Source organism: Eleutherodactylus coqui, chromosome 4 (assembly GCF_035609145.1).
Source record: "Eleutherodactylus coqui strain aEleCoq1 chromosome 4, aEleCoq1.hap1, whole genome shotgun sequence".
Taxonomy (NCBI): Eukaryota; Metazoa; Chordata; class Amphibia; order Anura; family Eleutherodactylidae; genus Eleutherodactylus; species Eleutherodactylus coqui.
In genome coordinates, this window is record NC_089840.1 from 243,086,011 (window position 1) to 243,111,424 (window position 25,414).

The following is a 25,414-nucleotide window of genomic DNA, read 5'->3' on the forward strand; positions in this document are numbered from 1 at the left end:
TTTTAAATCACCTTATTTTTTTATGCAATGCAGGCTGAGGCTATGCAGTGTGTATTGCACTTTCAATCTATGGGCGTCGGGCAGAACGTGCACTTGTGAGACAGCACACGTATAACACAGAGCGTTGTAGAAAATGTGTGGTTTCTTGGCGTACACTTAGAGGCAGAGTGAACTGAGGCAACGCAAAGTGCGGACAGAAAAATATTTGAATGAAGGCTGCACTTAGGCCTTGCTGTGAACTATGCAGTTTGGATGGACGTGAAGTCCCACAGGCCACGCAGGCAAATGCACTGGGTCACCGGTAGCCGTAAAAAGGATTTCTTTTTTAAATCACCTTATTTTTCTATGCAATGCAGGCTGAGGCTATGCAGTGTGTATTGCACTTTCAATCTATGGGCGTCGGGCAGAACGTGCACTTGTGAGACAGCACACGTATAACACAGAGCGTTGTAGAAAATGTGTGGTTTCTTGGCGTACACTTAGAGGCAGAGTGAACTGACGCAACGCAAAGTGCGCACAGAAAAATGTTTAAATGAAGGCTGCACTTAGGCTCTGCTGTGCAATACAGAGGTACTACAACTCCCAGCAACCACGGAGTTAAATGCACATGGTCACAGGTTGCCCTAAGAAGAACTGTTGGGGTTCTTGTAGACAGGATTCTACAATACCACTGTCCCTGCCTGACCAATACTGCCCCTATACTCAAGTACAGACTGCAGCCTGAGAACGCTATAGCCTGCACGCCCGATATACATTAAAAAAAAATAGTGCAAAACTGCTCACAGCAGCCACAACAGTAATGCACTAGGTGAGCTGTGGCCCTAAGAAGGACCGTTGTGGTTCTTGAAGACGCTAACACTGTCCCTATAACAGCAACAACAGCAACAGCACTTTGCCTGATCTCTCTTAGCGTGTGTCTGTGGCGAGCCGCGGGTGGGGCAGATTTAAATACACGGGGGTCACTTGATCTCGCCAGCCACTCACTGCAGGGGGGTGGGATAGGGCTGGAACGTCACAGGAGGAAGTTGTAATGCCTTCCCTGTGTTTCTATTGGCCAGAAAAGGGCGCAAATTTCTCAGGCAAGGAAATGTAATTGAGTCGAGTGCCGCGTGGTGCTCGTCTCGAGTAACGAGCATCTCGAACACCCCAATGCTCGAACGAGCATCAAGCTTGGACGAGTGCGCTCGCTCATCTCTATTTATTATGTCTGTTGCCTGTGCATGTCCGCTGTTAGAAACAATCAGCACCTGCCCTGTGTGTAGCGGGATTGGCTATGAATCCTGATACATACAAACTCCAATTCTGGAGACCCAATTTGCTGTTTAGGCTACAATTGTAATATTTTCATTGTGATTCTCTTCATAGATGGAACGATGCACTGGGAAACAAACTCATACATGGAAGAAGATGTTGGGACAGCCGCTGTTGTTATTCTGGCCTTGCTTTCTGAGAAAACACGAACTGACAAGGATCTGGAAAATAGCGGGGACGTCATGCGTTGGATGGTGACACACCAAAACCCATGGGGTGGCTTCGGTTCTTCTCAGGTTACTTCATTTTTCAAATCAACTACGGATGCAGGAAATGTTAACTTAAAGGGGTTTTCTGGGACTACAATACTGAGACCTATCTTCAGTCTCAGATCAGTGGGGGTCTGCCACTCGGGACCCCTGCCAGTCAGCTGTTTATAGAGACCCAGACACACGTTCATTTGTCACATGGACCGAGAGCGGCATAGTACCATTCAAGTGAACAGGATTGAATCGCTGATACAAAATGTACAGCACTGTGCCCGCCTGCTATGCAGTGAAGAGCACAGCAGCCTCTTCAAACAGCTGGTTGTTGGGGATCCTGCGCAGAGGACTCCCATTGATGAAATATTTATGACCTATCCTAAAGATAGATCATCAATATTGGAGTCACTGAAAACCTCTACACTTTAGTCCTATACACGCAGCAGATTTTACCACAGGTTTTATGCAGAATCCACGTGGATTTTGCGTTGAATACACAACAGATTCACCGTGAAATACACAGCAAAAAAAAAAGTCCCATTCATTTCAACGGGAATCTGCTCCATAGTTTATATGGCTTGGATTTTTAACATCCTCAGCAGCTAAATATGCAGTTCTGCAGTAGAGATCCACACAGATTACACAGCAGTTCCTCATCAGATTTCTCTGACATGGATTGTGCAAATGTGCATATACCTTTAGTGCATTGAAAGCTCAATTACAGCAACTTAAAGGGGTTGTCCCGCGGCAGCAAGTGGGTCTATACACTTCTGTATGGCCATATTAATGCACTTTGTAATGTACATTGTGCATTAATTATGAGCCATACAGAAGTTATAAGAAGTTTTTCACTTACTTGCTCCGTTGCTAGCGTCCTCGTTTCCATGGAGCCGACTAATTTTCGCCGTCTAATGGCCAAATTAGCCGCGCTTGCGCAGTCCGGGTCTTCTTCTTTTCTCAATTGGGCTCCGTGTAGCTCCGCCCCGTCACGTGCCGATTCCAGCCAATCAGGAGGCTGGAATCGGCAATGGACCGCACAGAAGCCCTGCGGTCCACCGAGGGAGAAGATACCGGCGGCCATCTTCAACCGGTAAGTAAGAAGTCACCGGAGCGCGGGGATTCAGGTAAGCGCTGTGCGGTTTTTTTTTTAAGTCCCTGCATCGGGGTTGTCTCGCGCCGAACGGGGGGGGGGGGGGGGGGGGTTGAAAAAAAAACCCCGTTTCGGCGCGGGACAACCCCTTTAACGTGGCTTTTTCAATGGCTTTTTTTGTGTTAAATGGCAATTTAAAGTTTGCAGCTACTGTGTATTTAAAGGGGTTGTACCAAAATTAAAAGTTATTCCCTTTCTTCAGAATAGGGGATAACTTGCTGATCAGTTATAGCCCCACCAGTTGGCCCCTCGAGTATGTCCGCAATCTCACTGAAAGTTAATGGAGTACTAGTGCGCTCATGCGACCAGTGCTCCATACAGTCTTCTTCTCACTGTGAGGAAGGAGGGGGGTGAATGGGGGGGGGGGGCTGCAGTAACCTTGCAGTGAGAAGGGCGGGGTGCAACAGTGAGACTCCAACTGATCTGCAAGTTATCCCCTATCTTGTGGATGGTAGATAACCTGTAATCTTGGTACAACCCTTTTGAATGCAGTAAGGGTAGGTTACCAGGTGGCAAATTTGCTGTAAATTTTGGTGCGGATTTGCTGCAGATTTTTCCACTATAGAAAATCCACAGCAATTCTGCCACATAAGAACATACCCTAAGGGTGTAATCAAATGGCGAGAATTCTGTCCAAGATGGGCCGAACACACATGCAAAAATCATAGAATCATAGAATGGTAGATTTGGAAGGGACCTCCAGGACCATCTGGTCCAACCTCCTGCTCAGTGCAGGATTCAATAATCATCCCAGAAAGATATTTGTTCAGCCTTGAATGGGTTCATTGCTGCATATCCTAATTTTGCATAAGTCTCACACGAGAATAAGACAGTTTAATGTGTGGTGTCCCACACATCGTACAGCACACGAGTGTCTGTGTGCTGTGTTATGCAAGTTGCATCTGAGAGCAGGATACTGAAGCAGTCTGGACAATGTGACTACAGAGGACTAAAAGATGTTAGACAGTTATTACCCCCCATTTTCTGCCCAGTCCAAAGTGCTGTACAGAACTCCCTGAACCTTCCCAACTTGACCCGACATGACTCAAAGTGGTGCATTCACCCCAAGAAGGGCAACCCCACTGCTTGCACATGGTCTAATGTCAGAGGGGAGCTAAGAAATAAGACCAGAGAACTGGACCAAGAAACTGGACCAGAGACTACAAAAGGACTGGGCGCAGAGGGTAGAACACTGACAACTGATAGCTATGCTGAGAGTCCTGACAGGGCCAGAATTCTTGGAGTATAACTGGCACCCGCAGCAAGCAGAAGCTGGTTTATATAAGAAAGTTACTGACTGGTTGTCAATCATCCCAGCTAGCCCATCAGCTAAACTGCAGCTAGGAGAGGTTTAACTCTCGATATTCAGGACTGAATGAAACATGAATATGTTGGCAGGCACATCATGTGATCTGAAATAGACATTGTGATGTCACCCAGGGATCGCGGTGACACACCAGTTAGGGAAGCCCCATTATCTTTGGACAAACTTTACATGAGATGGCTTATTACTGTATTTTGTGTGGATCATATATAGAAAGACAAAATAAATGTAATTCTTGCAATCTTTGCCAGTAACTAAAAGTGGTCAGGCACATTATATAACGGTTGGCCTTGCAAGCATTCGGCCAACAGTTATTTCTTCCAACATCAACATATACACACAAACTTGGCTTGGGCTAGAATGCATGTTTATTAGAAGGAATAAAACTACTCTGGTATAGTTTATGACACATGGGAAGAAAGGATGACATGTCTGATCCTTCTTTTCCCCAAGATCTGCCATCAAGGGAGAGTCACGTGGCCCCCATATACATTATGTTCAATGGCCAATCCCACCAACATCAGTGGGCTCAGATGAGTTTCATCTACTGCATTTGTGCACATTAAGGCCTCAGTCAGACGGGCGTTTTTTTCGCGCGATTTGCGCATCGCATGTCGCATGCGCATGCGCAAATCGCGTGACCGGAGGCGAAAAATCGCGGGAAAAATCTGCACCTAGCCGCGTTAATCGTCGCAGAAAAACGCCCATCTGACCGGAGAAAAATCGCCATGCGCATCAAAATGCGCATGAAACTTCGTCTGACCGGCGAAAAAAATGATTTTGGTGCGCACATAAAACGCAGAACGCAGATAGGCGCGATCTGCGAATCGTCGTGTCCTATAATTTTTCGCATATGCGCATAAAAAGCGGACATGTGACCGATACCATAGCGAACCATTGGTTCTATATATGCGCAAATCGCATGCGCATGCGCAAATCGCGCGAAAAAACGCCCGTCTGACTAAGGCCTAAGGACTTCTTCACATGGGTGTATGCGCAACTACGCTGGTCGCTACAGAGTGTAGTTGCACATTAGCAAGGTAAAAATATTTTTTTTACCTTTCAAACTACATGCTATTCCGCGTGTTCAAATAATAAAGCAGGAAGATAGGTCATGCCCTATCTATCTCGCATGTAGTATTAACTATGTGCGAGAAAGAAAGGGCAAGTTCTATCTTTACTCGGGCATAGTATTAACGCTCAAGAATCTCGATAGTAGAAACAAAACCATTGAATACAATAGTTTTTTGTTTCATGGCATTATGCAGCCGTGATTTTCACGCCTGCATGATGGGACAAAATCACGCCCGTCTCTTTAAGCCCTAAGTTCCTGAAGAAATTATGTTTCAAATTTTTTTTATTTTGTTGTTGGCTCTGTAGGACACAACAGTTGCTCTTCATGCCATGGCTGAATACGCCAAAGCCATCAAGCACAAGGAGGGAGATGCAACAGTGACAATTTCCTCAAATTCTGGCTTCCAAAAGACAGTTCATGTGGACAAGAACAACAATCTTCTTGTACAAACTGTTGACCTTCCAGAAATCCCTGGAGAATATACCATGAAAGCTACAGGTGATGGCTTCGTCTACGCACAGGTAAAATAGCTAATGAGTTTTCTTTCAAAATTAAGATACATATTACTTGCTGAACCATGAAATCATGTTGTTGGAATCTGATGCTTTTCACGGAAAATGTTTGATTCTTCATACTTTATCCTTTTGTTCGCAGTCGCATATACATTACAATGCTCTACCTGACCCCACGGAAAAAGGACAGTTTTCCTTCAATATAAGCACTGAGCCATCTACCTGCTCCCGTGTATCTCAGCAAAGGTTTATTGTGCATATGGATGTCAAGTGAGTTCATAGATGCCAGGAATTTATAAACGCCCATAAAAAGTATTAGGTTAGGGTCCCACGTTTCGGTAAAGTGTATGTGATCGAAATCCTGCTCCTCTGCACTGGCTAATGATCTGGAAGATTTTGCTACTTAAAGGGCAATATTACTGGCCAAATATTCTGGCCGTTAGTGGAATTACTAATTAGTTTCAAATGCCACACTAAATGCTGTAAAAAACCCCACCTGTGTGAGAGTGGCCTAATTGTGTAGATGGCTGCTATGCAGTACTAAAATTCCCCTGCAACAACCACAACTACCTCACAGGTCATCAGGGCGGATTTCCATTTATAGGGGTTGTCATACTAAGATGGACCCTTTAATCTGCAAATCTCCAAAGTATCTTGTGCAAAATTAAGCAAATGTTATCTTGTAATCCTAGAGGACTCTGGGACTGTTTTTGGTCCAGTCTTATTATTTGGTCCTTTTCCCCTAATCTTTCTTTTTGATTTCTATTTTAGATATTCAGGAAAACGAGAAGAGACCAATATGGCTATAATTGAAGTGGATCATGTGTCTGGATATGTTCCAGATAAGGATACTGTGGAAAAGGTAACAAATACGAAGACTAATGTCCAATAGTTAAAGGGGTTTTCCAGGACTTAAAAAAGAGTAAAATGGCTTAAAATGAATGAAAATTGAATACTCACCAATCCCAAACACTCTGCATCCAGCCCTGCTGCCCAGGTGGCTGTCCTGGAAGAAGCGTCAGGTGTCCACATGCTGTTCATTGTGCACATCACCTCGCAGTCACTCATAGACTTCAACAGCTATGAAAGAATCACCACTAAAGGCTGTGAGCAGCTGAGCAGTTATGTGCACAATGTATGGCAGGTGACCATCTGGCTTTTATCCCGGGTTTCATGCAATGGGTGTCAAGTGCTGGACGGGAGCAACATAATAGGTGAGTATTCAATATTTATTCATATTAAGCACTTTTAACTTTTTTTAAGCCACTGAAACCCCTTTAATTCTAACCTTTATAATGAATCATTGTCCCTCATGCAACAACTCAGCTGGAAAACTGTAGTCCAAAGCAACCAACCAGATGTCTGCTTTGTTTATTTTGCGAGGGCAAGGTTTGTCATAAAATTAATGATTGGCTGCTATAGGCAACACGGATGACAAAGCCAACTTCACTATATTTTTCAAATTTGCTGTATATGAATATGGCTTCTTGGTGAAAGGAAAAAAAGGCTTGTACTCATCAAGTGTAAGAACAGCTATGAAAGTACTTTTGCTATCAGTAGATAGCTCACCCATCTGTAAGAAGAAATCTAGGCATTGTCATCGGCTGTGCATCATATAGGGAAGGTGCAGGGAATCCCAGTGCACAGATGGTTAAGGAGTAATTCCAAAAGGTAAATGTGAGATCCAGGCCCAAAATATGGATAAAAACTTCTGTATTTATTCATTAAAAAGTTTCACTGTCAAAAAGTAGCTAAGCTCCTACATGTTTCAAGCATTACCGAGCTTCGTCATGGCACAGCTGTTCATAATCATGTTATAGTAAAGGGGATATTTATTGTTATTTTGGTGCTGGATTTCACATATATCTTCTGAGATGCTACTGTATGTGGAAGATTCAGGCTGCAGTTACACCTACCACTATCTTCCTAATTTCATTGCCATTGTGTCTACTATTGAGGGCAAAATGATCCACATTGTGACAGGATTATTAAAAGGCTATTCCCATCATTGTTTTTCATAGCCGATATGTGAAATAATTGCTATGGCTACTGAACCACCCAGTCGGAGCCTACAGAAAGAGCTGAGCACTTGGCACAGCACCGTTTCTGTAGTTTTCATTGAAGTGAACGGGTGCGACAGAAACAGCATAACCTGCAGTGCTACACTGTTTCCATAGCTCCCATTCACTTCAATGAGAGCTACATAAATAGCGCTAGGCTTTTTCAGACAGATGGTCAGAACAGAGCTTTGGGTCTTTCCATCTCTGCCATTAGTTATGTATAGAGATGAGCGAGCACCAAAATGCTCGGGTGCTCGTTACTCGGGACGAAATTTTCGCAATGCTCGAGGGTTCGTTTCGAGTAACGAACCCCATTGAAGTCAATGGGCGACCCGAGCATTTTTGTATTTCGCCGATGCTCGCTAAGGTTTCCATGTGTGAAAATCTGGGCAATTCAAGAAAGTGATGGGAACGACACAGCAACGGATAGGGCAGGCGAGGGGCTACATGTTGGGCTGCATCTCAAGTTCACAGGTCCCACTATTAAGCCACAATACCGGCAAGAGTGGGCCCCCCCCCTCCCAACAACTTTTACTTCTGAAAAGCCCTCATTAGCATGGCATACCTTAGCTAAGCACCACACTACCTCCAACAAAGCACAATCACTGCCTGCATGACACTCTGCTGCCACTTCTCCTGGGTTACATGCTGCCCAACCCCCCTCCCCCCTGCACGACGCAGTGTCCACAGCGCACACCAAACTGTCCCTGCGCAGCCTTCAGCTGCCCTCATGCCACACCACACTCATGTCTATTTATAAGTGTGTCTGCCATGAGGAGGAACTGCAGGCACACACTGCAGAGGGTTGGCACGGCTAGGCAGCGACCCTCTTTAAAAGTGGTGGGGCGATAGCCCACAATGCTGTACAGAAGCAATGAGAAATATAATCCTGTGCCACCGCCATCAGGAGCTGCACACGTGGGCATAGCAATGGGGAACCTATGTGCCACACACTATTCATTCTGTCAAGGTGTCTGCATGCCCCAGTCAGACTGGTAATATGTACCTTAACAGTAACCGCGTTGGTGGTAATGTGGTGGTGACTGCGGACCTAGTAACGCGGTTGTATTTTGTTGGTTTTCGGAATGTGGCCAGGATTAAGTTGGCCGTGGCGGGGGATGTTTTTGAGGCACTACGTGTCCTCTCCACGTGTCCGTGGTTATATGCACCATAACAGTAACCGCGTTGGTGGTAATGTGGTGGTGACTGCGGACCTAGTAGCGCGGTTTTATTTTGTTGGTTTTCGGAATGTGGCCAGGATTAAGTGGGCCGTGGCGGGGGGATGGTGGGGGGGCTCTCTTGTTGTGTCGGTAAAGGTGAAATTCTTGGACTGCCACCAGACGAACCAATGCAAAGGCATTTGCCAAGAATGTTTTCATTGTTGGAGGAGGAGGGGGATGTTTTTGAGGCACTACGTGTCCTCTCCACGTGTCCGTGGTTATATGCACCTTAACAGTAACCGCGTTGGTGGGAAATGGCCTCGCCACAATCATGTCTTTGGGAAGCCTCTGTTTCCACACCCCAGAGACATACCATTAGCAGCGGTATAGGCAGAGCCCATAATTCGTAACATTTCAGCCGTAGCATTAGGACAGGCCCCACTAACATATCACTAGCAGCATTATAGGGGGAGCACAGTATTAGTTCCATTTCAGTAATAGTAGCACTCAAGACAGGCCCCAGTAACAATTCCGAAGCAGCAGTATAGTGGGAGCGCAGTCTTCGTTCCATTTCAGTAATAGTAGCACTCAAGACAGGCCCCAGTAACAATTCCGAAGCAGCAGTATAGGAGGAGCATAGTCTAAGTTCCATTTAAGTAATAGTAGCAGCCTACACAGGCCCCAGGAACAATTCCGAAGCAGCAGTATAGTGGGAGGGCAGTCTTAGTTCCATTTCAGTAGCTGCAGTATAGCCAAGGCCCAAGTTACATTTATGTAGCTAAAGTGTAGGCCAACCCCACACACCTTTCTGTACCATGAGTGCAGGCGAAGAACATAGAAATTGCTATGATTACACTGTAGGTGAGGGCCCAAAAAAATTGGTGTACCAACAGTACTAATGTACCTCAGTAAAAATTGGCCATGCCCAACCAAGATGGCAGGTGAAACCCATTAATCGCTTTGGTTAATGTGGCTTAAGTGGTAACTAGGCCTGGAGGCAGCCCAGTTTAACGAAAAATTGTTTCAAGTTAAAGTTCCAACGCTTTTAAGAGCATTGAAACGTATAAAAAATTTTTAGAAAAATTATATGAGTGAGCCTTGTGGCCCTAAGAAAAATTGCCCGTTCAGCATGATTACGTGAGGTTTCAGGAGGAGGAGCAGGAGGAGGAGGAGGAGGAATATTATACACAGATTGATGAAGCAGAAATGTGCCCGTTTTGGATGGTGAGAGAGAACGATGCTTCCATCCGCGGGTGCAGCCTACGTATTGCTTAGGTATCGCTGCTGTCCGCTGGTGGAGAAGAGAAGTCTGGGGAAATCCAGGCTTTGTTCATCTTGATGAGTGTTAGCCTGTCAGTACCGGCGGTTGACAGGCGGGTACGCTTATCTGTGATGATTCCCCCAGCCGCACTAAACACCCTCTCCAACAAGACGCTAGCCGCAGGACAAGCAAGCACCTCCAGGGCATACAGCGCTAGTTCAGGCCACGTGTCCAGCTTCGACACCCAGTAGTTGTAGGTGGCAGAGGCGTCACGGAGGACGGTCGTGCGATCGGCTACGTACTCCCTCACCATCCTTTTACAGTGCTCCCGCCGACTCAGCCTTGACTGGGGAGCGGTGACACAGTCTTGGTGGGGAGCCATAAAGCTGTCCAGGCCCTTAAAGACTGTTGCACTGCCTGGGCTGTACATGCTGCTCGATCTCCGCACCTCCCCTGCTACCTGGCCCTCGGAACTGCGCCTTCTGCCACTAGCGCTGTCGGATGGGAATTTTACCATCAGCTTGTCCGCCAGGGTCCTGTGGTATAGCAACACTCTCGAACCCCTTTCCTCTTCGGGAATGAGAGTGGGAAGGTTCTCCTTATAGCGTGGGTCGAGCAGTGTGTACACCCAGTAATCCGTAGTGGCCAGAATGCGTGTAACGCGAGGGTCACGAGAAAGGCATCCTAACATGAAGTCAGCCATGTGTGCCAGGGTACCTGTACGCAACACATGGCTGTCTTCACTAGGAAGATCACTTTCAGGATCCTCCTCCTCCTCCTCCTCCTCCTCCTCCTCCTCAGGCCATACACACTGAAAGGATGACAGGCAAGCAGCAGGGGCACCGTCAGCAGTGGGCCAAGCTGTCTCTTCCCCCTCCTCCTCATCCTCCTCATGCTCCTCCTCCTCCTCCTGAACGCGCTGAGATATAGACAGGAGGGTGCTCTGACTATCCAGCGACATACTGTCTTCCCCCGGCTCTGTTTCCGAGCGCAAAGCGGCTGCCTTTATGGTTTGCAGGGAACTTCTCAAGATGCATAGCAGAGGAATGGTGACGCTAATGATTGCAGCATCGCCGCTCACCACCTGGGTAGACTGCTCAAAGTTTCGAAGGACCTGGCAGATGTCTGCCAACCAGGCCCACTCTTCTGAAAATAATTGAGGAGGCTGACTCCCACTGCGCCGCCCATGTTGGAGTTGGTATTCCACTATAGCTCTACGCTGCTCATAGAGCCTGGCCAACATGTGGAGCGTAGAGTTCCACCGTGTGGGCACGTCGCACAGCAGTCGGTGCACTGGCAGATTAAACCGATGTTGCAGTGTCCGCAGGGTGGCAGCGTCCATGTGGGACTTGCGGAAATGTGCACAGAGTCGGCGCACCTTTACGAGCAGGTCTGACAAGCGTGGGTAGCTTTTCAGAAAGCGCTGAACCACCAAATTAAAGACGTGGGCCAGGCATGGCACGTGCGTGAGGCTGCCGAGCTGCAGAGCCGCCACCAGGTTACGGCCGTTGTCACACACGACCATGCCCGGTTGGAGGCTCAGCGGCGCAAGCCAGCGGTCGGTCTGCTCTGTCAGACCCTGCAGCAGTTCGTGGGCCGTGTGCCTCTTATCTCCTAAGCTGAGTAGTTTCAGCATGGCCTGCTGACGCTTGCCCACCGCTGTGCTGCCACGCCGCGCGACACCGACTGCTGGCGACGTGCTGCTGCTGCTGACACATCTTGATTGCGAGACAGAGGTTGAGGAGGAGGAGGAGGGTGCTTTAGTGGAGGAAGCATACACCGCCGCAGATACCAGCACCGAGCTGGGGCCCGCAATTCTGGGGGTGGGTAGGACGTGAGCGGTCCCAGGCTCTGACTCTGTCCCAGCCTCCACTAAATTCACCCAATGTGCCGTCAGGGAGATGTAGTGGCCCTGGCCGCCTGTGCTTGTCCACGTGTCCGTTGTTAAGTGGACCTTGGCAGTAACCGCGTTGGTGAGGGCGCGTACAATGTTGCGGGAGACGTGGTGGTGCAGGGCTGGGACGGCACATCGGGAAAAGTAGTGGCGACTGGGAACTGAGTAGCGCGGGGCCGCCGCCTCCATCATACTTTTGAAGGACTCCGTTTCCACAACGCTATAAGGCAGCATCTCAAGGCTGATAAATTTGGCTATGTGGATGGTTAACGCTTGAGCGTGCGGGTGCGTGGCGGCGTACTTGCGCTAGCGACGGCTGGACGGTGCGGTGCGAGACATTGGTGGATGGGGCCGAGGACAGTGGAGGTGAGGGTGTGGGTGCAGGCCAGGAGACGGTAGTGCCTGTGTCCTCAGAGCGGGGTTGGATCTCAGTGGCAGGTTGGGGCACAGGGGGAGAGACAGCGGTGCAAACCGGAGGCAGTGAACGGCCTTCGTCCCACCTTGTGGGGTGCTTGGCCATCATATGTCTGCGCATGCTGGTGGTGGTGAGGCTGTTGGTGGTGGCTCCCCGGCTGATCTTGGCGCGACAAAGGTTGCACACCACTGTTCGTCGGTCGTCAGGCGTTTCTGTGAAAAACTGCCAGACCTTAGAGCACCTCGGCCTCTGCAGGGTGGCATGGCGCGAGGGTGTGCTTTGGGAAACAGTTGGTGGATTATTTGGTCTGGCCCTGCCTCTACCCCTGGACACCGCACTGCCTCTTGCAACCTGCCCTGCTGCTGCCCGTGCCTCCCCCTCTGAAGACCTGTCCTGTGTAGGCGTTGCAAACCAGGTGGGGTCAGTCACCTCATCGTCCTGCTGCTCTTCCTCCGAATCCTCTGTGCGCTCCTCCCTCGGACTTACTGCCCTTACAACTACCTCACTGCAAGACAACTGTGTCTCATCGTCATCGTCCTCCTCACCCACTGAAAGGTCTTGAGACAGTTGCCGGAAGTCCCCAGCCTCATCCCCCGGACCCCGGGAACTTTCGAATGGTTGGGTATCAGTGACGATAAACTCCTCTGCTTGGAGAGGAACCACTGCTGCCCAATCTGAGCAGGGGCCCGAGAACAGTTCCTGGGAGTCTGCCCGCTCCTGAGCATGTGTCATTGTAGTGGAGTGAGGAGGCTGGGAGGAAGGAGGAGTAGCAGCCAGAGGATTTGGATTTGCAGCACTGGACGGCGCAGAACTGTGGGTGGATGATAGCTTGCTCGAAGCACTTTCTGCCATCCACGACAGGACCTGCTCACACTGCTCATTTTCTAATAAAGGTCTCCCGCGTGGACCCATTAATTGGGCGATGAATGTGGGGACGCCAGAAACGTGCCTCTCTCCTAATCGCGCAGCAGTCGGCTGCGATACACCTTGATCAGGAGCTCGCCCTGTGCCCACACCCTCACTTGGGCCTACGCGTCCTCGGCCACGTCCACGTCCACGTCCTCTAGGCTTACCCCTACCCCTCAGCATGCTGTATTACCAGTGATTTCCCAGGCAGCAAATAAATTGGCGCAAGCCTGCAGGACAAATAGAATGTTTCCCTTTTTGGGAAACGGAGGGCCCACTGACTATATTCAATCAGATAAGATATGTGTTGCACAGAAATGCAGTTATATGAAGTGCAGCAGAGCGGTTACTTTTCACAGGCAGCAGCAAATAAATTGGCGCAAGACTGCAGGACAAATAGAATGTTTCCCTTTTTGGGAAACGGAGGGCCCACTGACTATATTCAATCAGATAAGATATGTGTTGCACAGAAATGCAGTTATATGAAGTGCAGCACAGCGGAGACTTTTCACAGGCAGCAAATAAATTGGCGCAAGGCTGCAGGACAAATAGAATGTTTCCCTTTTTGGGAAACGGAGGGCCCACTGACTATATTCAATCAGATAAGATATGTGTTGCACAGAAATGCAGTTATATGAAGTGCAGCAGAGCGGTTACTTTTCACAGGCAGCAGCAAATAAATTGGCGCAAGACTGCAGGACAAATAGAATGTTTCCCTTTTTGGGAAACGGAGGGCCCACTGACTATATTCAATCAGATAAGATATGTGTTGCACAGAATTGCAGTTATATGAAGTGCAGCACAGCGGTTACTTTTCCCAGGCAGGAAATAAATTGGCGCAAGACTGCAGGACAAATACAATTTTTCCCTTTTTGGGAAACGGAGGGCCCACTGACTATATTCAATCAATAATATATGTCTTCTGGCCCTGCCTACACAATTCTCTCCCTGTAGTATTACTGCAAGGCGCAATGCTCTGCAGACAGCCGATTTTGAAAAGAAAAAAATATGCAACACTGCTAACAGCAGCCTGCACAGTACTGCACACGGATAGATGTGGCCCTAAGAAGGACCGTTGGGGTTCTTGAAGCCTACACTCACTCCTAACACTCTCCCTACCTAAGCACCACTTCTCTCCCTGTAGTATTACTGCAAGGCGCAATGCTCTGCAGACTGCCGATTTTGAAAAAAAAAATTTTGTGCAACACTGCTAACAGCACCCTCCACAGTACTGCACACGGATAGATGTGGCCCTGAGAAGGACCGTTGGGGTTCTTGAAGCCTACACTAACTCCTAACACTCTCCCTACAGCAGCTCCAGCACGATAGCACTTTCCCTCAGCTAACTCACAAGGCATCTGAGGCGAGCCGCGGGAGGGGCCGACTGTTATACTCGGGTGACATCTGATCGCCCCAGCCACTCACAGCAGGGGGGTGGTATAGGGCTTGAACGTCACAGGGGGAAGTTGTAATGCCTTCCCTGTCTTTCAATTGGCCAGAAAAGCGCACTAACGTCTCAGAGAGGAAACTGAAAGTAACCGAAACACCGTGTGGTGCTCGTTAAGAGTAACGAGCATCCCGAACACCCTAATATTCGCACGAATATCAAGCTCGGACGAGTACGTTCGCTCATCTCTAGTTATGTACATTGTCTGTATTTTGATTTTAGCTCTATCAATGAAATCTATTAACCTTGCCGGCAGTGCTACGCTATTTGGGTATCGTGCCGTTTGCTATTCATTATCTCAATAGCATTCTAACACAAGTTGTGTTAGCGCTGCTACAGCTGTATGATCATTCGCCCGTTTATAGATGACATTTGTCAGCTGTTTCATTGCAAATATGCTGTAATCTCACTTAAACCTTTAATTTGCTCCCAAATATGGTAACTAAATATAAAAAGTGATTCTGAAAAGCTTCGAAGATTTTTGGTCACTTATTGCTATTTGATGCCCTTCAAGAACTGACATTTACACAACATGTCCTCTTATTTTGCTTAGTTGAAGAAACATCCTCTAGTGGAAAGAACAGAAATATCAGCGCAAAACCTCACCATTTACCTGAAGAAGGTAAGACACAAATCCATCTTGTACAACAATTGGCCTTTTTATGGAAAATGTGATTGGAGTTTAATAAAATAAATCTGATTTAAAAAGAAAAAAGAACAGACATTCGTCTCAGATATGTTTGAAAAGTGAGAGGACCATCTTATCCAGCTTTTCATAAACGTTTCTTACGAACATATGAACAGTTTAAAGGGATCTGTCAGCTGGAAGATACTTTCCAAATCGGCGGCATCGTGGTATAGAGCAGGAGGAGCGGAGCAGATTGTATGTATTTTTATGGGGAAATATTCAGTAGAACTTGTATTTTATTCATTACAACTTTTGCTTATTTTAAGCTGAACAGTCCAGTGGGTGGTCCTATCAGTGATTGATAGGTTCACAGTTCAGATATAACTATCAGTCACTGATAGGACCACCCACTGGGCTGTTCAGCTCAGAATGAGCAAAGGTGGAAATGAGTAACATACAAGTTACACTGAATCTTTCCTCATAAAACTATATACAATCTGCTCAGCTCCTCCTGTTTTATAACATGATGGATGCTGGCAGTTTGGACAACCTGTTCAAGCTGACAGACTCTTTTTTAAAGGGATGTGTCATCAAAAAATGACCTATTATATAAATCTTATTTTTGTGTTAAAAATAAAACAAACATTACCAAAAATTCTTTAAAATGTGTTTATTTTTAAAAATATCCTGCATTCTTCATACTGACCATAGAGTTTAATACTAGTCTGTCACTTCCTCTAGTTAATAGATCAGCCTCTCCTATACATGAAGACATTTTATTCATTCTGTTTGGCTCTTTTGCAGCTCACTCATGAAACTGTAAGCCTTGCCTTTGCTATGGAACGGGAAGCTCATGTAGAGAATCTGCAGCCTGCCAATGTTGTGATTTATGATTACTATGATCCAGGTATGTGCAAATATACAGCAATTCAATCATGTACAGAAGTAGCAAATGGTAACTGGACATTTAAAGTGTTATCGTAGCTCCACACCAACGTACTACAATGCTGTAAATGGAGTATTCACAATGTACTAGTCATATTAACGATTGATACATGGGACTTCCAAGCATTCTGTTCACCTGTTTAAATGATTTCAATAGACTCTTGTAATTTTAATAGCCTTGTGTGGTCCAGAGTGTTAAGGCAGCAGAAATGCAGTTCTAAGCTCTTGCTCACGACCTTAAGGTTGTGAGTTTAATCCCTGCATGGTTCAGGTAGCCGGCTCAAGGTTGACTCAGCCTTCCATCCTTCTGAGGTTGGTAAAATGAGTACCCTGCTTAGTGGAGGTGATAAATTACCTGAAAGCGATGTGGAGTAAGTTGGTGCTATATAAATACCAAGATTTTGTTTATTTTTACTATTGAACTGGCGGTTTCATTTTGGTATACACTTGTGAAAAGTACCTTTTATAGACAGAGCCTGTCTATCAGAGCCTTATACTGGATGGCCATTTCATTAGACACATCGGACCTTTCACTATTGGAGTTTGCTTGTATGAAAATTGTACGTGTGACCCCTGAAGTGCAGCATGAAATCCAGTGACAATATTCAGTGGATCAGTTTCAGCGTGAATTCATATTAAAATGGGAAAACTCAACAATCTGAGCGACTTTGAATGAGGCCGGATCATTGGCGCTAGAGTAATCTAGTTTCATCAGCAGACAGCAACAAATGATAATGTGTCTTAGATATAATGTATATTGGGAGGTGTGAGGTACATGAAACATTATATGTGATCTACGGCTGTGTTAATGTTAGACATACCACTGGCAGAAAGGACAATTGTCCTCGGGTCTCAACAATTTAGGGGTTTCTCACTCCATCCCCAATCTAAATGTCTGTGTTATACCATACTGAATTTAAATCAAGATGCTGGCTGTAGTACTTTTAATTGGGTTTATATGGCGCTACTATGGGTTTCTTTTCTGGCATTATTAGACACTTTATATGTGCATGTAATGTGTGCATTGTGTTTGCTGTACTTTTATTGATACTGAATGGCTGCATTACTTTGGCAAAGTATAGCACAATTGTGTGGAGATTTTTATGGCACGTCTACTTATATTCTCCCATCCAAAGAATAGAGGGGGCCTTCATGCAGGAGTTACCACTAATCATCATCCTTGTCCTATTGCAGGTCTTTTTTGGAAATACTAGTTATTTTGACGTATATCCCTCTATCAGTTCACTGCTGAGTTATTAATTATATGTTTCTATTACAGATGAGTATTCTGTGGGCGATTATAATCCCCCCTGCTGCTCAGGTAAGAAATGACTCCTGATCTTGTCTTTGGGTATGTCATCAGAGATCTAATATTTTTTTCCTCAGACTATTTATCAATAATATAACTAGTAACTCTTCCTTTAGTCCCATTCCCTCTGCCTCTTGGAACTGAGAGACACTTTTGAATTTTATGATAGTTCAACTCCAATGTTAAAGGAAAAGTCCACTTATTGTCAAGCTTTTCAAAAATAGTCTACTAGCCTAAATTTATATTAGTTTCCCAATTGTGAAAAGCAGGATATTATATCATATGGGTTTTTAATACAGTAATAAGACAAACCCACGTGGCTTTCACCAAAGATGACTAACTAAGATATAATATAATGCAGAATTAAAGGTGTATTTTGAAGAGTGAATATTATTCCAAGATTTCACCCATGTGGCAGACAGATATAGCTGAGTGCTATGCTTGGCTGTTTTTGTCAGTCCCATTGAAATGAATGGAGCTGCTTTTGCTGTGATGTTACACAAATAGAGAGGAACATGGAGCTCCCTCAGGATTGGTGTGGTCCAAGCGGTCAGACCCTTACCAGTCTATCAGCTTTTCCCTATCCAGCAGATGGGTGAAAACGTGGAAAAATATTTACTCTCTCTCGGAAATACCCTTTTTCGAACTTAGATGGAGAAATGTGAAGCAAAACCAAAATTTCTGTAAGCCCTGCATTTGAACTATGATAATAAGATTAAGAGCTGTAGCAAAAGTAGCAAGAAAAAGGTAAACTGCAAGAAAAAGAGGTGGGTGGTAGAATGAAATAAAAGAGGATAAGAAAGCAATGGGTTAAAGGGAATCTGTCACTTACTTTTAGCACTATGAGCTAAGCTTATGGGCTGAAAGTAGGTGACCCGGGAGTACGAGGATGTAAGATACTTAGCTTGCCTGTCGCTCCCCCGGTGTCAACACCGGAGGCCACAGCTCAATACATTGAGCGACGCACTAAGTAGTCTGCCTATGACATAGTCCGACAAGCTCAGACGGGTATTGGTTTTGCAAAAATCACACCAAAAACATAATATGACTGCTAAGTATGAATACAGTCTAACAATTCTATTTCCATAGTACAGATCAACTGGGAATCAGTGTGCTGTCATATACAGTTCTGTCATGTGCATGAAGCCTTAAAGGGGTTGTCCCGCGCCGAAACGGGTTTTTTTTTTTTTCCAACCCCCCCCCCCCGTTCGGCGCGAGACAACCCCGATGCAGGGACTTAAAAAAAAACGCTCAGCGCTTACCTTAATCCCCGCGCTCCGGTGACTTCTATACTTACCGGCTGAAGATGGCCGCCGGGATCCTCTTCCTCCGTGGACCGCAGCTCTTCTGTGCGGTCCATTGCCGATTCCAGCCTCCTGATTGGCTGGAATCGGCACGTGATGGGGCGGAGCTACACGGAGCCCCATTGAAGAAAGCAGAAGACCCGGACTGCGCAAGCGCGTCTAATTTGGCCATTCGACCATTTTAGACGGCGAAAATTAGGCGGGCACCATGGAGACGAGGACGCCAGCAGCGGAGCAGGTAAGTGAAAAACTTTTTATAACTTCTGTATGGCTCATAATTAATGCACAATGTATATTACAGAGTGCATTAATATGGCCATACAGAAGTGTATAGACCCACTTGCTGCCGCGGGACAACCCCTTTAAAGGAGTTGTTGTATGAAACATATTGTTTATAGTTAAATCCAGACCAGTATTATAAATATTTTTTTGTTTTTAAATCTATTAAATAAAATCTCTCTATCCCCAGATATTCCATGTTAGAATAGCGCCACCTGTTTCCATTGTGTCCACCTCAGTAAATGTTCCATCTGCTCAGTCTTGCTTCCCTTTCTGCTCTGGTATGTTGAGGGATCTCAGCTGCGGGAAGCGGCTGCCTCTGAAGTAGCTGCATTGCCTCTGATGTCAGAAGAGATGCCGAGCCAGTGATAAGAGAGGAGACAGAGTTACTGCTGAGAAGTAACAATGAGTAGGTGTGACCACCGGAGAAAATTTAGTGAGGCGGACTGGACACAGAAAAGCTCTTCAACAGAAACTGAAGATGGAGCTATTTTGATATCAGCCTGCGGCTAGAAACAGTAGATGGTGTTATTCTGATATTAGTCCAGAAATATTTGATGATAGAAACATTTTTTTAATAAGTGTAAATACAAAAATATTTATAATTATGGGCTTGATTTAACTACAAACTATACTTTTCATGGGACAACCCCTTTAACCCTTTAAAATCTGGCCATTTTTCTCAGTTTTATATGGATGTTATCTCATCCCTGCACTGCAAGACCTATAACTTTATTTTTGCATTGACAGAGCCGTGTGAGAGACAAGTTGTGTTTTTGTTTTTATTCCCCTCCCCCACCCAGCTGCTTAGACACTGGTCAGCATTGATGGAAGCATCTAAGCAGTTAAAGGGCTCTTGCTTACAATTATTAGCAGTATAAAGCATACTCACTCCACAGGCCACTGACATTCATATGCAACATTGGTTATTATTAAAGGGTAAATGAAATAGAGGCAGAAACCATAATATTGTAATGGATAAATTAATGATTTGTCCCTGTTCAGTCGTAGCTCACTGTGCAATGTCTGCTACCGAGAGAGAGGATTGTGGATTCCCAAATATATCAAAAGAGCAATGTGAACAGAAAGACTGCTGCTTCGACAACAGCATCCATGGAACCAAATGGTGTTTCTATCACGGTATGACTTAACATTTAACCTTGTTTGTATCCTTCACACTGTGGAGCAATGTGATATGTTCTAGTTTATCATATAAGAACATTTTATAGTACTTTCATGTAGAACATTCTGCAATTAGGTGTTTGTTAAAAGGCTTTTCTGCTTTAGGAAACCCATTTTTAAGTATCCTATTAGAGAATTCCTAGGTATCCCCAGTTCCAAATTGATGCTGACTTTATTTGATGAAATCTGACAATCCCGATCTCTACTGTAAATATTTTTGGTATAGTCTTTTAACTTTTTCAAATGAGCTTTATTGGGTAGCAATTCCTTTGGTGATCACTGTAGCGCCCATATCATAAAACCTTTGTGACATCCAGCCAATCTGTGGTCTGAAATGGTTCAAAAACATTTAAAGTAAATATCTGGATTTCCAGATTCATCACAAATAAAAAAAAGTTTGCATTAATTTGGAAGTGTATGGAGTTTCTCACACTTACTCATTGTCAAAAATAATAATCAAACACCTAGAAGGAGTTGTTGGAATCGAATGAAACTTTCTATGTGTAATTGTAATGTTGATGAAAGTAAGTGGTTACAATATCAGAGCAAAAGGACAGTTTATTTTGGAAAACTGAACCCTTGAAGGGAGGCTTTAGTAAGATGTGATACGGGTGGACATGGATGTATACAGGTTCCGTATGGCATCCTACGGCATATTGGTCTACATTTCCTGTAACTGAGCTTCTAGGTTATGCAAACTTGTAGGCTGTCAAAGCTCAGCTGCCATCCCAGATGGTCCAATACATGTTCTATTGGCGATAAATCTGGCAGGGCATAGACATGGTAGTGTTGTGGAGAAATTCCTGTGACACCCTTGTGTGTGTGGCTGAGCATAATCCTGCTGGAAAATGCCTTTTGGAAGCCCTGCCATGAGAGAAATACATGTGGCTGCAGGATATTCTGAACATATTACTATGCTACCCTTGTCCCCCGTACCACTACTGGGGTGACCGACTGGTCCCACAGACCATCACACCAGCAGGGGAACAGTGTTCTGCTGCACAGCAAAGGCAGGATTGAAGCCATGAACACGGCAGTTGTCAGTGCCAAAACTAAGCATGGATGCATCGCTGAAGACAACCCAGTTCCACTCCGTAGCAGTCCATGTTCATCGTTCATGGCAACACTGCATATGGGGAAGAAGGTGGATGGGTGTCAAACGCAGTGCATGCAATTGGCACCGTGAGATCAAATGTCCTTCAGCCAAGGGACCTGGAAATGGTTCCGACAGACACAGGTTGTCCCCCACCTGTCTCTGGATGGAGGACAACAAAGCAGTTGGAGTTGCTCGTGCTTGTCAGACAATCCTCTCTACTGGTGGTCTCTTGAGGGTGTCCTGAGTCCAGTCACCTTATGTGCATGCCTTCAAGCATCCACTGGTCCCAACATCTCCTAACAGTCTGGTCAGAATGACCCAGGTGGTGGGCAAATATGACCATCCATCTTCTCACATTCCAGTAATATGCTCCTTCTCATTCTGTCAACTGGGCGAATACTCTTTGATTGTGTCGTAGAAGCGCCATGTTGTTAACAAGCTCTACACAAGTGGAAAAAGAGGTCCACTACACACAGGTAGCATCTGAGAGACTTTTTATAGGCCAAGGGTGGAACCACTTTTAGGGCCACAAGTGGCAAGACCATTTATCTAATCACACCATAACTCTAATTATTTGCCTATCTGTCTGAGATGTAACTGCATGCAGAGTTTTGCAGCAAAACGACAACTACTTCTAGGTGCTAGATTTCTTTTTGACGAGTGTATGTTTATAGGTCAACTTTTATAACACAGTGGGGATAGATGCAGCTGCCAAGCTCTGGTCAAACTACTTACGGCCACTTGTCAGTGAGTAGGTGAGTGCTTCTGTTGTTCTAATATGCTGTGTGTGTAATATGTATTGTCAGCATGGATGTATGTAATGTAGCAGAGATATGTCTGTGCTTGCACATGTCATATAGCAAAGTTGTGTTTGTAACATGTGCATGTCATGTAGTCGAGCTGTGTCAGTGATGCCCATGTCATGTAGCAGAGCTGTGTCTGTGCCGCGCATGTCATGTAGCAAAGCTGTGTTTGTAATGTGCATGCCATGTAGCAGAGCTGTGTCTGTGATGCACATGTCATTTAGCAGAGCTAAGTCTCTGACGAGCATGTCATGTAGCAGAGCTGAGTTTGTAACTTGCACATGTACTGTGGCACAGCTGTGTCTGTCACGTGCATATAATGTAGCAGACATGTGTTTGTACCATACACATGTCATGTCTGTCAGGCGCATGTAATGTGGCAGAGCTGTGTCTGTGATGCGCATGTCATGTAGCAGAGCTGTTTCTGTGCCATGTATGCCATGTAGCAGAGCTGTGTCTGTCAGGCACATGGCATGTAGCACAGCTGTGTGTGTGTCACACGCCCATGTACCACAGCTGTGTGTGTGACGAGTATGTAGCAGTCAGTGTGGTCAGGATGTGTCTGTAATGTGCTGTGCGTGTAATGTGTATAGTCAGTGTGAATGTATGTAATGTAGCAGAGCTGTGTCTGTGAAGTGCATATAATGTAGCAGAGTTATGTTTGTACCATGCACATGTCATGTCTGTCAGGTGCATGTCATGTACCAAAGTTGTCTCTGTCAGGCACATGCCATGTAGTAGAGCTGTGTCCGTAACGCGCATGCCATGTAGCAGAGCTGTGTCTATCAGGCACATGGCATGTAGCACAGCTGTGTGTGTCTGTTACATGCCCATGTACCACAGCTGTGTGTGTAACATGCATGTAACAGAGCAGTGGGGCGCATTACGCCGCCAGAAACACTGGTACTATTAATTCCTAATAATTACTATTCATTATATATTTCATGCATTGAAAAACGTGTTCCTATCACCTCCTAGTATACCTCTAAATAATACTGTCACCAAATAATAGTCACATACTAGTTTGGCAAACTGATAAGTCAGTACAATGAAATTAACTGCAGTCAGAGTAGATAGCACCTGGGATCACTGGACTTGTCAGTTTTGTTTTGCTTTTCTATCCGACCTAGACCACCATGAAGACTTCTTCCAGCCACGACTTGTTTCTGCACACTCTCCCTGCTGCGGACCTATTAAGTAATAGTACCCTGCGCACTCAATCGACCAAATGACCTATTCATTGGCCCCAATGTTGAACTTCCAGTAACCAGTAGAATATTATGGAACAGAACACTACTGGACTGAAGCTGCATGTTCTATGCATAGCATGAACTGAGTCCTCACCCATTCCCTGAAGATTGGAGAGGAGTCAGGTTATGCTGTACATAGCATGCAGCATCCAGCAGCATAGTGTTATACTCCACATGGTTTATCGGATGGGATGGAGGGGTGCGGGCTTCATAGGGTTTGGTTGGCCTCCATCGGTGGCATGCCACTGGTGAGAACCTGTGCAGGACTCCCCATTCAAATAAAAATGACTAGTTAGATACCAGCTTGTGGAAAAAAAAAGTCTAGAATATTCTTGAAATAGCTAATGAAGTTTTTATCTGATCTACGAAATTCTTTTTTTCATAGGTTTTAAACAGACAGAAAACCACTAATCAAGAATCAGTAACTACACATTACACCTGTGGCCTCTACTCTATGGAACAGAACATGACAAATGTATAAAGAGAGGAAGAGAGTCTGGTGATATAAACCATCAAAATATGTCTTATAAAGAAACACTCAATAAAGTGAATGTGTCCTAACTGAAGTCTTGTCTTATGTCTGACTTTCTTTACTCAGAATAAGAAACAAATATAGATGTTCATTTTACAAAAATTAGTCAAGTATAAACCAAACGCTAGAAGACAGAGGAGGGGGAACTGTAGCGGTATCTCTCCCACTGTGTCTCTATAAGACTATGCTGTGAGAATGAAGAAGGGAGATAACTGATAGGACAGAATTCAACACAGCTCTCAGATTCAGCACCAGGAGGCTTCTCTCACTCACCACCAGGAGGTGCCCATCCACTCACCACACTTCTAGATAGGAAATTAACATGAAGCTACAGAGGAATGCAAAGGACACAAAATATACAGGTCAGGCACAATATTCCCAGCTGTACAGTAATCAGATGTAGGAAGGACTTACACTCCACCTGTGTTATAAAAACTTAGCTAAGCTGTTAGATGTGTGTGTATTCATCCACTCTAGGATGGGTCAGCTGTTCCATTTTTCATTTCCACTAAGGCCTCATGTCCACGGGGAAAAGAAAAATTAAAATCTGCAGCGGATTTTAACTCTTCACCCGCACGCGGATCCGCACCCCATAGGGATGCATTGACCACCTGCTGGTAGATAAATACCCGCGGATGGTCAATAAAAGTAAATAAAAAAAAATATGGAGCATGAAAAAAATGGACATGCTCCATTTGGGTGCCGGTCTCCCACGGGGACGGCTCCCACAGGCTTCTATTGAAGCCTATGGAAACCGTCTGGATCCGCGGGAGACCTAAAATAAGAATAAACTTACCCGCAGCGGACCGTGCAGATCTTCTCTTCTTCGCGGCCGGATCTTCTTTCTCCGGCACGGCGGATGTGCCCGGCGCGTGCGCGCGGCACGCCGCCGGTGTGCCGAGCACATCCGCCGGCTGAAGAAAGAAGATCCGGCCGCAAAGAAGAGAAGATCTGCACGGTGCGCTGCGGGTAAGTTTATTCTTATTTTCAGCCCTCATGTCTCCGGGGCAGGAGGGACACGAGAATCTGTAGCAGGCCTGATTTTCCCCGTGGACATGAAGCCTAACTGTGATAAATTTCCTGCCTTATGCACGGTTTACAAAAAGACAGAAACCTTGAAAGAAACTCAGTGGTGTCCGTCAGGTGCCATTTACGTCCATTATGTGATGGATAAGTTTATGGCTTGTATGTATCCTATTTTTCTGTGCCTATGATGGAAGATGAAAATGAAATGTTCTGTCAGTAGTGAAGGAAGCCTCAGTTTAATTATTAGGTTGATGAAATAAATTTTTTAGGTATTGTTACTGCCGCGATTCATCAAATGCTTTATAATGACTTCTTATACCTGGTGCACAGCAACCATGGGGA

General features: G+C 45.5%; 1 protein-coding gene across 1 annotated transcript in view; it reads left to right on the forward strand.

Moving 5' to 3' along the window:
* The window catches only part of LOC136626159 (alpha-2-macroglobulin-like), a 149,690-nt gene extending 125,610 nt beyond the window's left edge, over nucleotides 1-24,080 (forward strand). Inside the window, exons 29-37 of the mRNA XM_066600966.1 lie at nucleotides 1,366-1,547; nucleotides 5,369-5,584; nucleotides 5,718-5,845; nucleotides 6,347-6,437; nucleotides 15,272-15,340; nucleotides 16,151-16,253; nucleotides 17,571-17,612; nucleotides 20,189-20,323; nucleotides 23,900-24,080. Of these exons, the coding sequence (XP_066457063.1) occupies nucleotides 1,366-1,547; nucleotides 5,369-5,584; nucleotides 5,718-5,845; nucleotides 6,347-6,437; nucleotides 15,272-15,340; nucleotides 16,151-16,253; nucleotides 17,571-17,612; nucleotides 20,189-20,323; nucleotides 23,900-23,925 (992 nt within the window). The 3' untranslated portion in view covers nucleotides 23,926-24,080. The remainder of the gene's footprint in view (nucleotides 1-1,365; nucleotides 1,548-5,368; nucleotides 5,585-5,717; nucleotides 5,846-6,346; nucleotides 6,438-15,271; nucleotides 15,341-16,150; nucleotides 16,254-17,570; nucleotides 17,613-20,188; nucleotides 20,324-23,899) is intronic.
* Nucleotides 24,081-25,414: the final 1,334 nt, after the last annotated feature.